General features: G+C 44.0%; 1 protein-coding gene across 1 annotated transcript in view; it reads left to right on the forward strand.

Moving 5' to 3' along the window:
- Positions 1-651: 651 nt before the first annotated feature.
- CHST11 (carbohydrate sulfotransferase 11) overlaps positions 652-20,225 on the forward strand; it is a 270,991-nt gene continuing 251,417 nt past the window's right edge. Inside the window, exon 1 of the mRNA XM_054988738.1 lies at positions 652-769. Coding sequence (XP_054844713.1) covers positions 652-769 — 118 coding nt within the window. The remainder of the gene's footprint in view (positions 770-20,225) is intronic.

The following is a 20,225-nucleotide window of genomic DNA, read 5'->3' on the forward strand; positions in this document are numbered from 1 at the left end:
TCTTAAAATCTGAATGCTCTTTATAGAGTCCAAGTATGATGGAGGCCATCTTCTGGCTTTCCATCCTCTTTTCTCTGAAGGACACAGCCAGTGTCATTTTGGCGTCTCAGTTAAGGGATGAGGAGCGGATTTTGTTTTCTGTTGGTAACGGTGAGCATCACCCTCGGCTCGGTCTCTGTGCAAGAACCGCAAAAGCATCGCCAGGAGGAACAAGGGGCATTTTAGGACCACGAAGAAACCGGCGCGACTTCTCCAGGAACAGCTGGACTGGACCAATTCTCCCTGCAGGGGAGGGAGTCCGCTGGAGAAGCCGCTGCCCTCGGAGGTTGTCCTTGTCCCCCGCATTCTGCGCAGACGCGTCCCTCTCCTCTCCCCCCCTGGGTGCTGAGTGGAGTGGCGGCTTCCAGCCTGGGACTCTCGCCCAGCCGAATGAAGTAGCGCCGGCGAGCTGCTTCCCGGCGCATCCTCCAGAGCAGTAGCCGAGGGAGGAGGCGGGCGGGCGGGCGGCAGCCAAGGAAGCGAGCCAGTCAGCCAGCCGGCGTCTCGGAGCGCCTGGGCTCCTGCGCGCCCCCAACTCTCAGAAGAAGTGCGGGGAAGGCTCTGCGCGCCCCCTTCGCTCCCACCGCTCAGCTCCGCGCCCGGGACAAAGCCATGAAGCAGGCGCTGCTGGAAGTGATGAGGATGAACAGGGTCTGCCGGATGGTTCTGGTCACTTGCCTGGGATCCTTCGCCCTGGTCATCTTCTATTTCCAAAGTATGTTGCATCCAGGTAGGGCGGCATCCCGGACGGTGCCTTTGCTTTTCCCGGGAATGGGCGGGGAGGCGGCCGCCAACTCGTGGAGCCGGCGGAGAGCGGGGCTGGGTGGGCGTGCGGGAGGCGAGCCAGCGGGAGCCCGCGGAGCGCGAGTGATGGATGGGAAGGGGCGCTGGAGCTCGCTCGGGGTCGGAGGCCGGAGACGGAGGTCCGTTGGGGGGACCCTGCCGGGCGGAGGAAGCTACGGCTGGTTGCCGGGAGCGGAGGGCCGGGCTCTCGAGTCCGCTCGCCGGCGTCGCCCTCCCGCGCCGGCCATGTGCAGGCAGACGCCGGGGCAGATCTCAGCCGCGCTGCTGCGGCGGCATCGCCTCGAGGCTCCACGTACCGGCCCTCGACCTCCTGTCCTGGCCAGCCCGGATCTTGTGCGGGCGAGCGCGCGCCCAGAGGGCGGCGATCTCACCTCGTTACTCCGGAATAACCGCGCTGCCTCTCCAGGACAGACCCAAACCCCGCAAAGCGCTAGAAGTAGGACCAACCCGTGACCCCACTACGCCCTCCAGCCGAGGTGGTGGAAAGAAGTCGCCTGCCCCGGCGTTTCTGATCCGTGTCGAGCGCGGCACTGGGGCGAGGTAGTTAACCCGCGGTCCGGAATAGAACGCCGCGGGACAAAGGCTGTACGCGGCGCGGCAGTCTCAGGAGCGGGTGGGTGAAGAACCAGCCCTTCGTCGCTCTCCGAGTTCCAGGAGGGACGCGCCGGAAAGGGGGTCCCCGCCGCCTGGTGAGGCAGGGTCGCTGCTGCGGGAGAGCAGGCGGGCGCCGCCTTCCTCTAAGCGGGCGATTCGGGGCCGGAGTTAGAAGACTGGACTGCCAGCTTGGCCATCAGTGGTCCCTCTTCGCCTTGCCAGGGAGCAGCTGCAGGAGGCGCTGGGCAGGTGGAGGCCAGCAGATCCCGCTGGGGGATCCGTTCCGGCAGGCGCGGTGGGTAGCGTAGCTTCCCCCGGAGGAGCCCCGCGCGGCCCCTGGTTGCCTGGCGGCCAAGGCTGGGCTCTGAGTCCTGCGAGCGCCCAGGCTCGCGCGATCCCCGCTTGGCAGAGCCGAGCCGTCGCTCCCCCTGATGCCCAGAAGACGCCACCTGGGTAAAGCCTCCTTGCCGGCAACCCGCGGCTCTTTCCCTTTCCCAGGAACATAAGGGGGTGGCGGGATCTCGTGTTCGTCTAGGCAGACCCAGTGGAGAGATTCGAGGCAGCTACTTGCCAAGAGAAGTGTTGAGGACTAGGCTCGTGGTTGCTTTGCCAACGATGACCCTCCAACGTGTCCACTGGAAGTTTTTGGATTTTGTTGCTGTTGGGTTGAATCAGACACCTGAAGAGCTAGGCTGTTACTTAGAAAAGCTTATAAGGATAGGGACGCTCCAGCCAGACAGAAACATGCTTAAATCCTGTTATTTAATAAGCAGGGCGTTGATCACATACTTCATTCTTGCCAGCAGTGGACTTAAAAACATTTAAGTTTTACATCCCAGATCTCCAAGATGGCAATCCTTAGGATCCTTTCCTGGGAGTAAGCCCTATTGAATAAAGCTGGGCTTACTTTCAAGTAGATCTGTCTAGGATTGCTTCCTCAGGTGCGGCTGTACAGTGCGTGCATATTCATATGCATGCTTTCTAGCATTGCCTACAACTCCTGCGTTTCTGAAACGTGTAGCAGTTCAACAATATACATTTATATTTATATTTATATGCATTTATATTTATATTTAGAATGGAAAAAAGAATTTCCTTGTATGCAAGACATGCTCTTTCTCATATGCGTGCCCTTGCTATGACATGTGATTGATGCAGAGAAACCAATAAGAAAAGAAAGGCGCACATGGTCCTTTGGGCTTTGCCTCCCAAGGCACTGACAGTGAGGCGTGCTTTGTTCTGAATTTAATAGCTATTTCTGCTACTATATTTAATTTTTTAAAAATCTTGCCGCTTGTTTCAACAGTTGCCGTGTAAAAAAGTGTATTTTTATGTCATCTTGACAGCCCTTTGCTCTGAGTGTAGATTTGGCAACTAGTTGGGAATCTTTCCAACAATTCATTGGTCAGCTCTATAGATGGATATTGCTCCCTGACTCGTTCTTCAGTTTTCAAAAAATAACAGAAAATTGTAGACCCCAAATATATTGTAATTGAATCACAGTGGTCCTAGGCTATATTATATGTGTGAAATACTCCAGGCTGCGTTTACAGGCAGCTTTGCCCTTAGTGGAGTTTATAGTGTAGATTTATAGCAAATTATAGCCTGGCTGGATAATCTAACTTGGATTGTTTGCCTGGGTGGGCCCATACCACCTAGGTGCTGCTCAAACACAGCCGCATGAATCAATGCAACTGCCTGTGTTAGGAAGGCCTGGCAGCTATTTGAAGTTGCAATCTACAGGCACAATTAAACTGGGGATATTGAGAATCAAGGTGTACAAGTCCTTGAATACAAACAGGCAGCCAGAGGGTGTGTGTTTGCAATAAAGTCCTCATCTGCAAGCAGACTACAGCCCAAAGTACATGAAACTACATTGGTTCCCATGACTCCCTGTTACTTATTGTTCTCACCCCTCCCCCAGTGTCAAAGTTTAAAACTATGTTAAGTGTTATTTTATAATAGAAAAGTAAGGTATAATTCTTCCAGTTAGGTGCAAGCTAGGTAAACTGCAGTTTAGGGTCTCAGATTCAGGAGCCTCTAAAGCTTAAAAAAATATATCATTAAAATTACCTCCCCCCCAAAAAGTATTCCTAATGCTATGGGGCTTCTTGACATAGCTTGGAGCCGCAGCACATTTTCATCGGGCTATGCTTCCAGTGGATGAATGAATCAAACATTTAGATTGTAAGTTCCTTGGGCTGGAAACTAGCGTATCTTCTCCACAGTGCTTTGCCAGTTTATCTGTGCACAAGGCTGCTTCCATTTGACAACTCTTGGAGCCAAACTAAGTGCGGCTTGTCACGTTGGCCACCCTCCTAGTCAAAATGAGCATTTCCAAGCCAGCCCATTGGTGGTGTGGACTGGAAACATCTCTCACGTCTTGGCGGATCTGCTTGGTAAGTCAACCCAGACACTAAACTGGGCTCAGAGCCATCATGCAGAAGTGATTTTCCATGGAAACAAAGCAGAGTGCATGCTGACCCAAAGGTCCACCGTATTACTGCTTTTCGCAATTTCTGAACCTATCAAAGTATCTGAAAGGCAAAATCACCTAACTATGTTTTCCCTTACTGTGTCACACCATCTCTTTGCTGAAATCCACCTCTACTTCCATTTCTTTTTTCTTTTTAAAAAAATATTTTTATTAAATTTTAGAACTGTAACAATAATCAAACAACAAACCAATATAATACATTGCATTTACAAATATTAACACAGTGCTTCAACTTTAACACATTAACAATGAGTGGTGTGAAGAGGGAGGTTGCAGATCTCTTGCTTCTATGAATTCGTAAAATGGGATCCATTTTTCCCAGAAGTTTGATCCCGAAGATTGATATTCCGTCTGATGTAGTCTCTACTTCCATTTCATGTGTTCAAAGCTGAGATTCCAGTCCCACACAAATGCTAGCAGCCTATCAAACTAAACATGTATTTGGATGAAGATTCTGTTGAAAATAAGGGGGTTTTTTTCCAGCCATAAAATGTTTAGAATTTGGATGTTAGGTAGAACAAGCAGAAATAAGTCCAAGATTGGCCACTTCTGTGAGGAGTAGTTGGGTTCTAATAGCACAGGTACGAATGGTTAGCTAACACTGATGTAGGGATATATTCAGTATCCAGCTCCAAGAGGTACATTTAAATATATCTCTGTCATCAAACTGAATGAAACTTATTGAACTAAATGGAAAGGCTTGGCCAGAATTCTTAATAAATGCAAGACAGGTTACATATACTTAGATAAAGGTAAAGGTAGTCCCCTGTGCAAGCACCGAGTCATTACTAAGCCATGGGGGGACGTCGCATCACGACGTTTTCTTGGCAGACTTTTGTTATGGGGTGGTTTGCCATTGCCTTCCCCAGTCATCTACACTTTACCCCCAGGAAACTGGGGACTCATTTTACCGACCTCAGAAGGATGGAAGGCTGAGTCAACCTTGAGTCGACTATCTGAACCCGGCTTCTGCCAGGATCGAACTCAGGTCGTGAGCAGAGCTTGGGCTGCAGTACTGCAGCTTACCACTCTGTGTCACAGGGCTCTCTTACCTACATACACTTAAGTATGGATTTTTCCTTTTTTTCCTTAAATCAACTAGATCTTTGTTGCTGTTTTGGGTTATTTGTGCATGGGGCGATGGACTCCCCAGTTTTCTCTCATTGGGGCTGTGCAAAGTGCAGAGGCATTCATTGCAACATGGGGCTATTCCCTGTTCTTTCCCTTCCTGCCTGTTATTCTAGCTCCACCTTTGGCAGGCTGTTTTTTGGCTTTTTGAAAAGTTGATTGTTTATATATTTTTACTACTGGTAATTTAAAAAAAAACTTGCAAAAAAATCATAGTTGCTGGTGGTGGGAATAACAGGTGGGAACTAAGTGCAGTGGCACCAGATACAGCATTGGATCTGGGTGGGAAATCAACACCTTCCCTTCCACACTTTTCACAAACCTGCTTTGGATATGATCTCTTAGGAAAATCTTACAGCAGAGGCAGGAAAAACCTGGAGGGGGGACTGGATGATGATGCCCTCCTGAAAGCCCCAGAAAAATTAGTGGTTCTGGAGAAGCAAGGAGGGTCATTTGTGGAAGCAACCTTGATCAAAAGCGAGATTTGGTCCCAGTTAGTTTATGCAGGATATTACCTGTTTTGTTGGTGCATGTGCTAAATTTGTTCTAGCTTGAATTGATCACTGCGGTGAGGAAAATGTCAGTTTCTGCTCGTGATGTTTTGCATATACTGAGATGTGCAACTGTCTGCCATGCGTAGGGAGCAGTCCCCATTAGCAGACAAAAAGAATGATCACCACAAACGGGCAGTTCAGTGTTGATGGCTTGAGCAATAGGAAAGCAGCAGAAGGGGAAACGGTGGTTGGTGTATTTCTAGCTCCCTACAAGCTTTTCATTGTATTGAAATGTAAATTTAAAAACCGAGCACGCATTATGGCTTATGTTTTGCTAGACTTTTTGTCTGCTCTAGCAAGGATTTTCATATATTCCAATAGCAACTAATAGCTCTTGATCGAATTTGAACTTTCATTGTATAACATTGTAGTCTTTATGGCTATAAAGGGAAGTCTGAATATCCAGTGGACACCATTTTCTAATACGAGCTTTCATAATGAACAACCGGGCCAGGCCAGCTTTGGGAACATTAAGTAAAAACATGGATCATATAAAAGCTGCAGAGCAAAATAACATTTGTTGACTCTTTCCTTTTGGTGGGTCAGATTCACAAGGCCACTTGGGGGTTGAATTTTCCTGTTGGCAGATAGTTCAGAGGATCTGTTTGACACAAGCCTGGGGGAAATAGCACTTGGTTATAAGCAATGTCATGTGAATGCAGAAACTTCTTGCTCACCACACCATGAGAACGAACTAATTCATGAATGGGAGCATTTTATTTCTGTGCTCAGAACTGGTAGTATTACATCAAGCCAGCTGATCTCGTCTTGCAACCTGACGATTGCCAAATATTGCTGGCCTCCTCTCTGTGTCACCAAACGTTATCTAATCTGCCTGATTAATTGTATTGCCTTTCTGAGCCCATCTGTGTTCAGAATTGCTGTTCTTCTGGGCCAACGCAAATTAGCACTATATCTTTACAGTGCTTGTGCTACTGGTTCCCATTGACTTTCATATAAAAGATTCATCACCTAGCAGCATTTGGATTCTGTGTGATTAAATGTTCAGAGGAGTGCTGTTGCTTGTAGCTAAATTGAGCACTGAACGTCCCTTGCCCCCAATAAAGGGTTCTCTGACAATTAGTGTGAGGCGATTTTATGTGTTCCAGGAAATGTGCCTGTGCCGCTGCCCCCCCCTTCCAGAGTGCGTGTGAGTCCTTTCGTTTTTCTGCTTTGGGGGGGGGGCGTGGACGTAGTCCATTTATCATATCCTGGTTCTTTTTTCCCCCTCATGCATGTATAAGTCCTCTTTGGGTATGGGGAAACCACATGGAAAAGCCTACCAGCCTCTTATAGGGGTTCTCCTGTCCTCAGCCCCCTGCCCCCCCACCATGAAATGGACTTGAGATTTGAAGTGAGGTATCTACCCCCTTCCTAAATTCAGTACAAGGCCACCCTGTTTCTATCCTCTCATGTATGTTCAAAAAGGAAGTGAGTGATGTTGCCCTTTTCATGAAGAGAATAATGTATAAACCAGAGTGGGTGCTATCATGGGCATTAGAAGAAGATTTTTTTGTAATGAATGTCTTTCTGTTAAGTATTCCCTTCATGTTAAGCATAAACTGTTTCAGACATTAGCTGACAGATCAGAGTTGTGTGGTGTATCTCTAACAGACAGAAACAGGAAAAAATAAATTGGACATTAGCATGTGGTAGATATTCTTATGAATTTACCTCTGGCCTTAATTTGGCATCTCCATTATGACAAATGGAGTTGTTTGTTTTAAAGGTTTGTACTGATATAATAACTATCATGTACCTCTTTCCCCAAGTTAAGGCAATTGTTTATGTTTTGGAAAGAGAAGCGGGATACTGATTGGTTTAGGTTTCAGGGAAACCAGTCTCATGGTTATCTGGTTACTATCTGGGGGAAAGTGTAATACGGGACATAGCTGTCATTAAAAAGCCAAATTGCACGACTAGCAGAAAGTGATACTTATCAGGTAATTACACCGAAGCTGCCCTGGTTTGCATTCTGTAGTGGTTTTTTTGTGATAAGAAAGCTCTCTGTGTGGTAGCTGGTCTATAATAGCTGTTTTGCACAATCGAACCTTTGGGATGATTAATTGCAGCTGTTGCCGTGAGAAACGTGGTTCTGTCATGTGGCTTGGAGCAAAGTTTTAATTCCGATGGAGCAAAGTTTTAATTCACAATAGCAGAACAGAAATATATCAGCCTGCAGTCCCAACATCCTGCAGTCCCAACATTGTGACACTGTAACTTTTTAGGATGGTGCTACCCTCTGGTTTTACCCTTACTCTGATGGTGGTGCTCTGTTCCTTGCCTTGTCAGCTCCTTGTCTATTTGGACTGTTTCTCTGTTTCTATGAAGTTTGAAGCCTAAGCACCTTGGATTGGAACCCTCTAAGCTTAGATAAAAGTAACCAACAACAGCAACGCAATTCAGGTCTTGATCAAACCGTGGTTTATGCTAGCCATAGCTTAGAACCCAAATCAGAAGTTCAGGTTCCAGATGTATTGCAGGCAAAGCCACAGTTTAGATCTGCTTTGATAAAAGATGTCGCAATTGGTATTTTAGCATGGTATTTTTGCATGCCTCCCCCTAGTTTACAGTCAACTTGTTTAAATAGGCCCATCCTGTGGGATCACAAATCCAAACACAAGAAGAAACAGCGCAGTCGTTTCCCTGCTAAGAATTTTATCAGGTTTGTCGGCTCATTCAGTTTTAGAACATGACCTCAAAAAGGTCAAGAGACAAATTGTAACTTACAAATACGTGGATGCTGTATAAATAGAGTTGGCAACCTCTAGGTGGGTCCTGGAGATCTGGAATTACAACTGATTTTCTCACCACATAGATCAGGTCCTCTGAAGAAAATGGCTGCATTGGAGAGTGGACTATATGACGTTATACCTCACCGAAAACTGTCCCGTTCTCAAACCCCACCCTCCCTAGGCTCCACTCCCAAATCTCCAGAAATTTCCCAACATGGATTTGACAACCTTAAGGGTACCATGCTGGTCATATGAGAGACTTCTGCATAGAAAACCAGGCCCCTATGCTTCTATGTATTCCTTGCTTTACCATCTTATCATTACATTTGGTTAGAGGTGAATCTGTTAATAAATCAACATAAGTCTATGGGCATGAGCCCTTCTTATGGCACCTTAAACAATCCTTTGAGGGAAACTATGGGAAGATGCTGAAGAGGATGTTTGGGTGAAGAAGGGCTGCCTGTGAAAGAGGATAGGAAATTATGCTGACCTGGAAAGCAGCATCTTGGCCTGACTGCTCAAGGTACTCTGGAATGTGGGTGTTTTATGTGTGGTTTCATTGTTCCTCTTGCTTCCTGGGGACAGTTGAAAAGAATCCTGTAGAATATCCAATATGGGTTATGGATGGCTGTTCCATGTAGCACAGCAAGCCTTGCCCCTTTGTTCTGCGTGTCTGCTAAGAATCTTCCAGTCTCTTAAATGCACAATGTTGGACCAGTTTTCAAATTTTCCCTCCCTGTTATGCCAAGCTGCACGGTACAGCTGGTTCTCTTTTTGCCCATCAGCCTATTTCATTCTGTTAGAATTCATTCTGCGTAGTGATCTATGCCTGGAAAAACCAAACTCTGTATATACATTTTGTGCCATATACATGATATTCTTCAACTAAATCCAGTAGTCTTTATATGTTTGATCACGGATAACTGTTGGGAAGTCCTGCTTCGAGATTTTTGAAATGCTTCAAGATCGGTCAAGAAGAAAGCTCCTAATATAAATGCAAAAGAATACATTGTAATTATTTTAGCGTACTTTAAACTTGCCTTGGAATAAGGTACTCCCAAATCCATTTTCAAAAGTCACCATGAAAACACTGCAAAATGCCTTTCAATATAAATTCAGCACAGAAAAAAATTGTTACGCAATGATCTTAGCAGATTTATAGTGATGATGAACCTTGGGGAAATGTGTTGCTGGAATCCTGGAATGTGTACTGTGTGTGCCTGTTTGCTGATAACTCACTGCACATGTCTATGGATGTGCTCTTATTTGTCTACTTTGGTTTTAACTCTTTACACCCAGGGTCTTGAAACTAGGATTATCAAAGATTGTCCAGATGAAAATAAGAGCTTTTTTGAGTCTCAGTGATTTAAGTAGAACAAGTAAGATTCTTTTAAACTTTGTTTCTGTCTGTCTAGTTTGGGTTTTTAATCCAGCCTAGTATGGTTTTGACTAACTTTATTCCATGTAGGTACAGCTTCCATTCACAAAAACAGAACCCTTATTTTCCAGAGCTTTGGTTTCCATCCAGTGAAGATGCGCCTGCATAGAAAATCCATGCATTGCCAAATTAATTCATTACAGAACTGTGCGTATTGTGCTCCTGAAATGCATGGCTGGCAGGTGAACAGAACGCCACTGTAGCATCTTGCAGTGGGCTGTTTGATTTAAACTGTGATGATCATCTATGGTGATATGTTTTTAGATCATGAAGCAGTAATGCGGGTCCATAGCTGTGAGATGAAAGCTCAGGTCAGTTAGGTAAATCGATGGCCAATGAATTTATCCATGGACTGGGGACCAGATCATACCTGCTATCCTCTTTTCCTACACAGTGTACACTTGTAGGCCCAGAGGTCTTTAGGCAAGAACCAGACTGTACATATTCATTCATTGACTACATATTTGATCAACAGAAAAGGGCTGTAGTACTAAGCCTATCCTGTGAGCTATGGACAATGACTGTAAAATAAAGGAGGAAATGAATCTAAGTAGTCCATGATGAGCAACGGGGAGTCTTTGCATTGTTATCAACATAGAGCTTAGTAGCTGAGGTGTTTCTGTCTATACTTGCTGGTGACTCAACTCTGAAGAGTACCTTTGTGTTAACTTGAGAATTACATATCTGTTTGTGTGTGATTCCTGCAGCAACAGCAGTTAGTCCAATAAAATATTTTATTTCATCTTCTGCTTTTGTGTGCTGCCTTTTAAGACACCATCTGATATGACTGGACAGCTCAAGATTTCACTCATTAGAACTTTTACTGATCAGAAAGTAGGACAAGTATGTAAGTAAGGTTGCTATGTCCAGGTTGGGAAATTCCTGGAGATTTTGGGGGTGGAGCCTGGAGAGGGTGGGGTTTGGGGAGGGGAGGTGACTCAATGGGGTATAATGCCATAGAGTTCACCCTTCATAGCAGCCATTTTCTCCAGTGGAATTGATCTGCCTAGCGATTGGCTGTAATCCCAGGAGATCTCCAGCTACCACCTGGAGGCTGGCAACCCATATAAGGCTCATTATTGGATGTTTTAAACAGATAGGGTAACCCTGGAAGCTCTGCGGTTTGCTTATAGATTCTGGTTTTAATTTAAGATATTGGATTATTTGCATTAAGGCATGATGTTGCAAGTACAATGTGATCTTCTTAATGTCATTTTCTTCCCTTGGCTAAAGATCATCTAATTTATTGTTCATCTCAGCCTTAATTACATTAGTCCTGATCCAGAGGAAATGGCTCATATGTTATGACCTGGTGACATCACTTGGAAGAGCCAGTTGGGAACAATTTAAAATCTCATTTGATTTTAGCAGAGTAAGCATGTCAAAATTTTGTGAAGTGTCCTGGGTTTGAATATTAAAACTAATAAACCTGAAGACCATCTTATGAATGCAGTACTTTAATAGCTGCCCTACTCTCCAACACCCTACATATACCAAAACCCATAACAGAAAGTATAACTGGAAGAATAGGAATTAAAATTCTTGAAAAATATTTATTTTGTAATTGGCATAGAATAGATGTTCTTCTTGCCCAGAAGTCAGCGATCTTGTCGCTTAGGAAGGAAATTCTAGTGGAAGGAGGTGGGTGAGAAGGTGAGTTGGACCTTTAGCCACGTGAGACACATTTTGGGTGAGTATCTGTTTCTTGGGATTGGGGATTAAGGGCAAAACTACACATGATGTCATCCACAAGTCCAACCTGGGATGATGCGGCCATTTTAAAGTGTTTTTAATATGTTGTGAGGCCAACAGCAGGGTGGGCTGAGGGGCTCTTGTTCCCCCTGCCTTTTCAAGTGCCAAAATGGCTGTACCCCATGGCCTTTTCAGCATTTGAAAAGACATGGGGGGGACAATGACAAGAGAATGCCTCAGCCTGCTGTAGTTTATGGAATTTTAAAATCCTTTTAAAATGATGGTGGTATCCTCAAGTTGGACCTGTGGATGCCATCATGTTTAGTTTGGCCCTAAGATGCATTTATAGAGAAAAGGGATCCCAGCAAGGGGTTAGTGGCTGGTTTGATATGGGATGGAATTTTAAAAACTATGGAAATTTGAGGGCTGGGAAGGAGGAACCCCTCACCCACGGTGAGGAGTTTAGCACCTTGGCACATGGGATAGGACTGAAGGGCCATCAATGTTTCTTTACCATTATCTGTGGCTCAATGGTAAGAGAATCTTCTTTGCATGCAGAAGGTCCAAGGTTCAATCCCAGCTATTCCCAGTTAAAAGGATCAGATAGTAGATAATGTGAAAGGCCTGAGATACTGGAGAGTAGCTGCCAGTCAGAGTAGACAATACTGACCTCAATAGATAAATGGTCTGACTCAGTATAAGGCAGCCTCATGTACTCTATACAGAACAAGGTTTCTTGAGGATATTAATTAGAAGTAGTTTCCTTAATGCAGCAAACCAAATTATTCACAAGTGTGCTACAGAAATGAATTGGATCAAGATCAGTGATTTATTCAGGGCACACAAAGAACTCTTCTGAAGGCAGGAAGTTCTTATGCTTACTCTAAAGGTAAATCTTGTCATCTTGAAGAAAGATGCATGCTTCCAATTGTATTTCAAAAACATGTACATGTTCTCTCAGAAGTTTGGGGAAAGTTGTGTTATTGTATCAGACAGCTGAATGTCTCTTAAAAGAAGCTGAAAAAGATCTAAATTTTTGTGATATATTTCACAATTTTGGACAGAAGTATGCTAGTGTGCAGTAATATATAGCTGAATTTTTATAATACCTACTTGGTATTTAATTCACACACATACACACCTTTGGTATTTCTGGAAATGTTGGTACCACCCATGGCAACAGTCCACTAATACCAAATTGTTGGAACACCCATTAATCCATAATTACAATTTCCATACTGCAAAGTTGTAGAAGTTTTATTTTTTTATTGGTCTAAAAATGTTAGCTCTCATTAGTACAGATATTTGCTAAACACCTTATAAATAGTAAAGAAGTTTGTGCTGACTTTCGTAATATTAACACTGTATATTATAGACTTAAACTTGTCATGATTTGGCTCAAAACTCATTTTTTCCAAGACATAAAATTTCCTATAGACTGAAACTACTTTACCCCCTTTTTATTCATGGAAATAAGTTAGACCATGTGTTCCCAGGGCATGAATCTCTTGCTTTTTGAAGTTATTGGCCTTCGTCAAGTATAACTTGGTATGTTCGTAATTTCTCATCTCTTTTGGGTGAACACATTTTCTGAATGCTTAAGTTGTTTCCTTGACTTGTTCAGTAGGGCAACAAGAATGGTTTATCGACTTGTGTGATACATTTAATGTTTGAAGCGGTTCAGGGAAGGGGAAGAAATTGCACGGCTGTGCCCCCTTTCTGCTCTGCTCTGCAGCGCTTTGAGTTCATTCACAGAGATGCTCCATCAGATCTTTTCCCAGCCTCTGAGGCTGACTTGTTTTGTCCTTGTGCGAATGTCATTCTAATACAATCACTGTTTCCTCTCTCAAGCTATTGGATCTAAACCACATGTATTATTTATTATCCTGGAGGTAATGCATATCTACCTGTGGGCATGGTGTTTGAAAAGAATGCAAAACAGCTGAAATAGGGAACTAGACTCTTGTTTCTTTGATAAAAAAAACTTGCTTAAGGCTCATATTTGATTGTTTCGTGTAATGACGAATGTTGTTTTTTAATTTAGACTGATTATAATTGGATTTCCTGTATCATGGGAAATTCCAGTCCTCAGGCAATGTGTTTTTGCTGCATGACGTGGAGTGAAAGCCTGTTATCTGGAATTTGCTATCAAAATGGAGAACTTAAATACTTTGGGCACAATCAAGATAAAGTGAGTTGCTAAACCTGATTGAAAACAACTGGGCTTAAGTTAATAATAACTAACTTAATGTGGCTGAGGCTCATTCAGGAGAATGAGGTAGCAGTGAGGTGTCAGAGAAACCCATGATAGTGGGATGTTCTGTACCACTTTTTAAATTTCAGTGCTAATTCCAGAGCTGCAGTTGTGTTGGCCTGCTGTAGCCAAAAGAGTTTTGTGACATCTTAATAAGGTTGCCAAGGCCCAGCCTGGCAACTAGAAGGAGTTTTGAGTCGGGGGATATGGGGTGGTGGCAGCATGTGCATCATGATCTCACTTCTAGGGAAAACTGGAAATGATGCCACATCGCTCTGGGAATTGCTGGAAACTCTATGGTGAAACTGCATTTCCCCCAGATGTTCAATGGTATTTACTAGTGTTAAGGACCTTTATATTGCCTTGAACTTTTATCTCTATTTCTTGTTCTAGAAATATTTATTGCACTTATTTAGCACTCACAGCACTTTATAAAAACATATTTATAAAAATAAACAAAATCGTATATTTAGAGATACCGAATTGTCCTCCACCTTCCGGCAGGTTTATCCTCTTTCTTTTCTTTGACCACTTTATTGTGACGTAAGCTTTCATGAGATGGAACTTACTTCACTAGATGCATGAAGTGTTACATTCAGTTGACAATGAGATTTATACCCAGTGGTACAAACAGCAGAAGGAGATTGGGAAGTGATTATAAAGAGAGGTCAGAAGGGCCAATTTCCCAGCAAGGGTGTGTGACATTCACTAGTAGAATACAGATGAAAACAAGATCCAGTCGAAAGAGCAGTAATATTTCTAATCAGAGTGGATGTGTGGACAACTTCCAACAGTTAATGAAACAGCAAAGTGGGAGGAATCTGAATAGTACTGTATTGCTGGTGGGTTTATATTTTTTATTAGTTTTGCTATTTTTAAAGGGGTATGTATTTTATCTTTGTTCTCTGCTTCAAGTAGAATTGCCAGATCCAGGTTGGGAAATTCCTGGAGATTTTGGGGGTGGAGCTTGGAGGGTGGCATTTGGGAAAAGGAGGGATCTCAGTGGGATATAATGCCATCCTCCAAAGCAGCCATTTTCTCCAGGGGAACTGATCTCTGTGGCCTGGAGATCAGTTGTAATTCTCGATCTTCAGCGATCACCTGGAGGTTAGCAATCCAAGCTTCAAGAGCCTCTTGGTATGGGATGGTATATTAATGACTTGAACTATCAAAAATGTGTGGTTCTCTGGTGGTCATTTTCTCAAATGCCTGAAGCCTGTTGATCTATTGCCACATGCTTATTTAGGACATAGCTAGTGGTATCTTGTCTGAAAAGATTCAAAGGGTTCTTTTGTAAACTTTGAAAGAAGTGTTGACTTGTATGTTCCTGGCACCCTTGGCTCTTCATTATTAACAAAATTTAGTGAGTTTGTTTGTGAGATTATGATATTTGCCTCTCTGTTTGCCTTGGAACTCAAACCTTAATAACAAATGCATCCAAGATCCAATCCTTCAGTCAGATTTCTTTTTTGTGCTCACCGTGAGTTGCTGTGCAAACAGTCTTTCTTTTGCCGTTGTGTTGGCCTGCTGTAGCCAAAAGAGTTTTGTGACATCTTAATAAGGTTGCCAAGGCCCAGCCTGGCAGCTAGCAGGAGTTTTGAGTTGGGGGATATGGGGTGGTGGCAGCATGTGCATCATGATCTCACTTCTAGGGAAAACTGGAAATGATGCCACATCGCTCTGGGAATTGCTGGAAACTCTATGGTGAAACTGCATTTCCCCCAGATGTTCAATGGTATTTACTAGTGTTAAGGACCTTTATATTGCCTTGAACTTTTATCTCTATTTCTTGTTCTAGAAATATTTATTGCACTTATTTAGCACTCACAGCACTTTATAAAAACATATTTATAAAAATAAACAAAATCGTATATTTAGAGATACCGAATTGTCCTCCACCTTCCGGCAGGTTTATCCTCTTTCTTTTCTTTGACCACTTTATTGTGACGTAAGCTTTCATGAGATGGAACTTACTTCACTAGATGCATGAAGTGTTACATTCAGTTGACAATGAGATTTATACCCAGTGGTGCAAACAGTAGAAGGAGATTGGGAAGTGATTATAAAGAGAGGTCAGAAGGGCCAATTTCCCAGCAAGGGTGTGTGACATTCACTAGTAGAATACAGATGAAAACAAGATCCAGTCGAAAGAGCAGTAATATTTCTAATCAGAGTGGATGTGTGGACAACTTCCAACAGTTAATGAAACAGCAAAGTGGGAGGAATCTGAATAGTACTGTATTGCTGGTGGGTTTATATTTTTTATTAGTTTTGCTATTTTTAAAGGGGTATGTATTTTATCTTTGTTCTCTGCTTCAAGTAGAATTGCCAGATCCAGGTTGGGAAATTCCTGGAGATTTTGGGGGTGGAGCTTGGAGGGTGGCATTTGGGAAAAGGAGGGATCTCAGTGGGATATAATGCCATCCTCCAAAGCAGCCATTTTCTCCAGGGGAACTGATCTCTGTGGCCTGGAGATCAGTTGTAATTCTCGATCTTCAGCGATCACCTGGAGGTTAGCAATCCAAGCTTCAAGAGCCTCTTGGTATGGGATGGTATATTAATGACTTGAACTATCAAAAATGTTGTGTGGTTCTCTGGTGTTCATTTTCTCAAATGCCTGAAGCCTGTTGATCTATTGCCACATGCTTATTTAGGACATAGCTCGTGGTATCTTGTCTGAAAAGATTCAAAGGGTTCTTTTGTAAACTTTGAAAGAAGTGTTGACTTGTATGTTCCTGGCACCCTTGGCTCTTCATTATTAACAAAATTTAGTGAGTTTGTTTGTGAGATTATGATATTTGCCTCTCTGTTTGCCTTGGAACTCAAGCCTTAATAACAAATGCATCCAAGATCCAATCCTTCAGTCAGATTTCTTTTTTGTGCTCACCGTGAGTTGCTGTGCAAACAGTCTTTCTTTTGCCGACAGCCAAAATTAGGCTTCTCTGCATCATCCTGGTGGTTTGTAAACATTTCTAGTTGTTACTCAAAATGAGTAATTTGTTCATTGAATGTGAAGGCACCAGCTCCATGGATTTCAAATAGAGCTGCTACACTGGTTTTCCTGGAGGCCATTTAAGAAAAATCAGACTGCAAAAATGCACACAGAGATTGTCATATGACTACATGGAGCTAAAAGGACCCCTTGAGAAGAGTTCTTTAAAAGGAAGAGAGAGAAAATTAAATTGCTTTTGGCCCATTTCTAAAAACATTGCTTCTCAGACTATGCAAGCATTGTTTCCATCATTAGTTTGTAGACATCCGTAAATTTTACTGAGTGCCCATTCTACTGGTGTGGAAATAATGTTGCTTTCCTCCATCTAGAATTTTAAAATAAAGAAGAGAACTATAGACCCCTCATTATATCTTTCAGCTTCTTGGTCCCTAATTGTAGAATCTCTGGTGTGGCTGTGGGTGCCTCTGCTTGGTGCTGGACCCCAGTTTAAGCAGAAGCTACTATTGTATTGTCAAAGGCTTTCACGGCCGGAGAACGATGGTTGTTGTGGGTTTTCCGGGCTGTATTGCCGTGGTCTTGGCATTGTAGTTCCTGACGTTTCGCCAGCAGCTGTGGCTGGCATCTTCAGAGGTATAGCACCAAAAGACAGAGATCTCTCAGTGTCACAGTGTGGAAAAGATGTAGGTCATTTGTATCTACTCAGGAGGGGTGGGGTTGAGCTGAGTCATCCTGTAAGAGTTTTCCCAGGGTGTGGAATGCTAATGGCGGGAGGCTTCACTGTATCCTGAGGAGGTTCTTTTGCATATGGATTGGTACTTGATGTGCTAATCTTCTCTGCAGGGCTATTGTCGGGGATAGAATGTTTTGTTAGCCTGGTGTTTTTCAGAACTGGTTTCCAGTTCTCTCGCATTAGCCTCCCGCCATTAGCATTCCACACCCTGGGAAACTCTTACAGGATGACTCAGCTCAACCCCACCCCTCCTGAGTAGATACAAATGACCTACATCTTTTCCACACTGTGACACTGAGAGATCTCTGTCTTTTGGTGCTACACCTCTGAAGATGCCAGCCACAGCTGCTGGCAAAACGTCAGGAACTACAATGCCAAGACCACGGCAATACAGCCCGGAAAACCCACAACAACCACCAGAAGCTACTATTCTTCCCTAAAATCTATTTTAGTAAAATATCCTTTTTGCAACTCATTCAGTGTGATCCTGTGCATATTTACTTAGAAGTAAGTCTCACAGATGGCAGTAAAATAAAACAAGAGTCCATTGGCACCTTAAAGAATTTACTCAAGTATAATCTTTTGTGAGTCAGGGCTTACTTCCTGAGATGCATAGATCTGATGCATTTGATGAAGTTGGTTGCTACAGCACTCCAGTTTTATTTTGCTGCTGAAGAATAGCATGGCTACCCATCTGGAATGCAATGGCTTTTCCTCTTAAGTAAGCGTGTTCAAGAATAAAAATCTATGTGTAGCAGCACCCTTGTGGGTGCCTGCTATTTTCTTTGCATTTTTCCTAACACAGTGGTACTCTGTGGCTCTTTCATAAAACACCTGCACCACTGTTCTGGAGTGTAGCATCTGCCCCACATTCCAGGAAAATGAGAAGGGCCATTGTCAGGTTGGGCTTATGGTTGGCAGGTGATTTTCCCATTTGGGAAAGCTGCTGCTACAGGGATCAGAGGGCCTTGTGCAAGGAATGGAAGTAAAGGCCACATCTTCTGAAGCAGCCCACGCCATTCTCTGCTGCCTCTGTATTCTCATGACTGTAGAGAGTACAATCTCCCAGGAAAAGAACAGTCTGGCCACAATGAGGTGGTGGTAGGATTACCATAGGGTTGCCATGTCCCCTGGTGAAAGCAGGGGATTTGCTGCTCTCAGCCTCTGCCCCCTGTGGCTACTCACTTTGCTGGTGGAAGGAAAAGACCGTGAAGAATTGGCCAGGGAGGCAGAAACCCTCCTGGGTCAGCATGCAGCGGACAGGCTCCCCACGGGTGCAATGACATCACTTCCAGAAGTGTCATCATTGTGCCTGTTGGCGGGCATGCTCTTGCTTTTAAGTGACATCATTGTGCCTCCCGGGAAGTGTGCATGCAAGATAATAACTAAGGTAAGTGCAAGGTCCCCCCTCCCACCACAGAGGAGGGGAACCCGGCAACCAGCTTCCTGAGGGGTAAGTGGGAGATCTCCCAGCACACGGAGTGTAATGTATCACTGGCAACATAATGATCTTGCTCCTGAGAACACTGACCCAGTATGACCCCCCCCCCAACCCTTCACCCACTGCTGGGGGGACCTGGAAACCCTACTTCTGGGTTATGCAGGAAGTGACATCATTGTCCTGGGGATGCTGATCCCCCCCAACCCTCCCCCTATCAAACTGTAAGTTTGTGTGGCTCTTTGGGTTGATGATAATTGTAAATGTGGCTCCATGTGAGCTGTGAAGTGAGTACCGCCGTACTAACATTTATGTTTAATGGGTGTGAGTCGGGCACATATTTTTACTATTGATCTTGCCTTCTCCCTTTTCAGGCTTATCATGTGCAACTCTGGAGATTGTAGTAGTCTTTCTAACAGCTCTGGGGCAGTAAAAGCTCCTGGAGCCCCAGCTCCCCCTACCTGACACTCTCCCCCAGTTCATTCACCCACCATCTCTACCTCCCTGTTTTAGTGCAAAATTCATGTGCTGGCGGCACAGCAGAATTGTTCAAACATCCTTTCTTGTTAAAGAGGCGGGCATGATTCCAGGTTAGAAACTGGCACCTCTTTGGCAGTTGTGTGAACTGACCTTAAGACAATGGACACTGTTAAAACTTCCATGTACCAGTGGAATATCTTCATCTAGCATGGAGGGAACTAAAACAAGCATTTGGAGTACACTTACGGTATAGTTGTTTTAAGGAGGAATGAAAAGGTAGTCTTCCAAAGTCCATTTCAATAAGCAGTAGCTTAAGGTGTCCCCCCCCCTTAAAGTTTCTCATTTGTGGCCAAAGTCCAAAAGCTGAAGGATAAATTTACACTCACTGGTTTCCTGCCCTTAGTTACTAATGAAGTAAGTTCACAGTTGAATGGCAAAACTTAGCTGTAAGTGCTGGCTAACTGGAGAAAGCAAACAATATCCTGGGACGGAACACCTCATAGCTCTGCAACCATATTTTGTGAGGTGATGGCATCACTCAGACCAGAGGAGTAACATTTGCAGCAATAATGAAGCTATATTGCGGGGGGGGGGCACTCTGGATTTTCCCCATGGGGGATGACTATCTGGGGGGAAGTTGAAATTTGCAGCTACTTTTATTCTTACTGGACCTAAACTTATTTTTCTACTTGAAGAACTCTGGATGCACTTTGTATTGCATGGAATGAATAAAGGGTACTGTCTGACTAATTTACATTTAAAAGTACAAGAATAATAACAGAGGTCAGGGTGCCAATCTCCAGGTGGTGGCTGCATATCTCTCAGAATTACAGCTGCTTTCCAGACTACAGAGGTCAGCAAAATAGTGTGCTGAAGTCCCTCCTTCCTC

Source organism: Eublepharis macularius, chromosome 9 (assembly GCF_028583425.1).
Source record: "Eublepharis macularius isolate TG4126 chromosome 9, MPM_Emac_v1.0, whole genome shotgun sequence".
Lineage (NCBI taxonomy): Eukaryota > Metazoa > Chordata > Lepidosauria > Squamata > Eublepharidae > Eublepharis > Eublepharis macularius.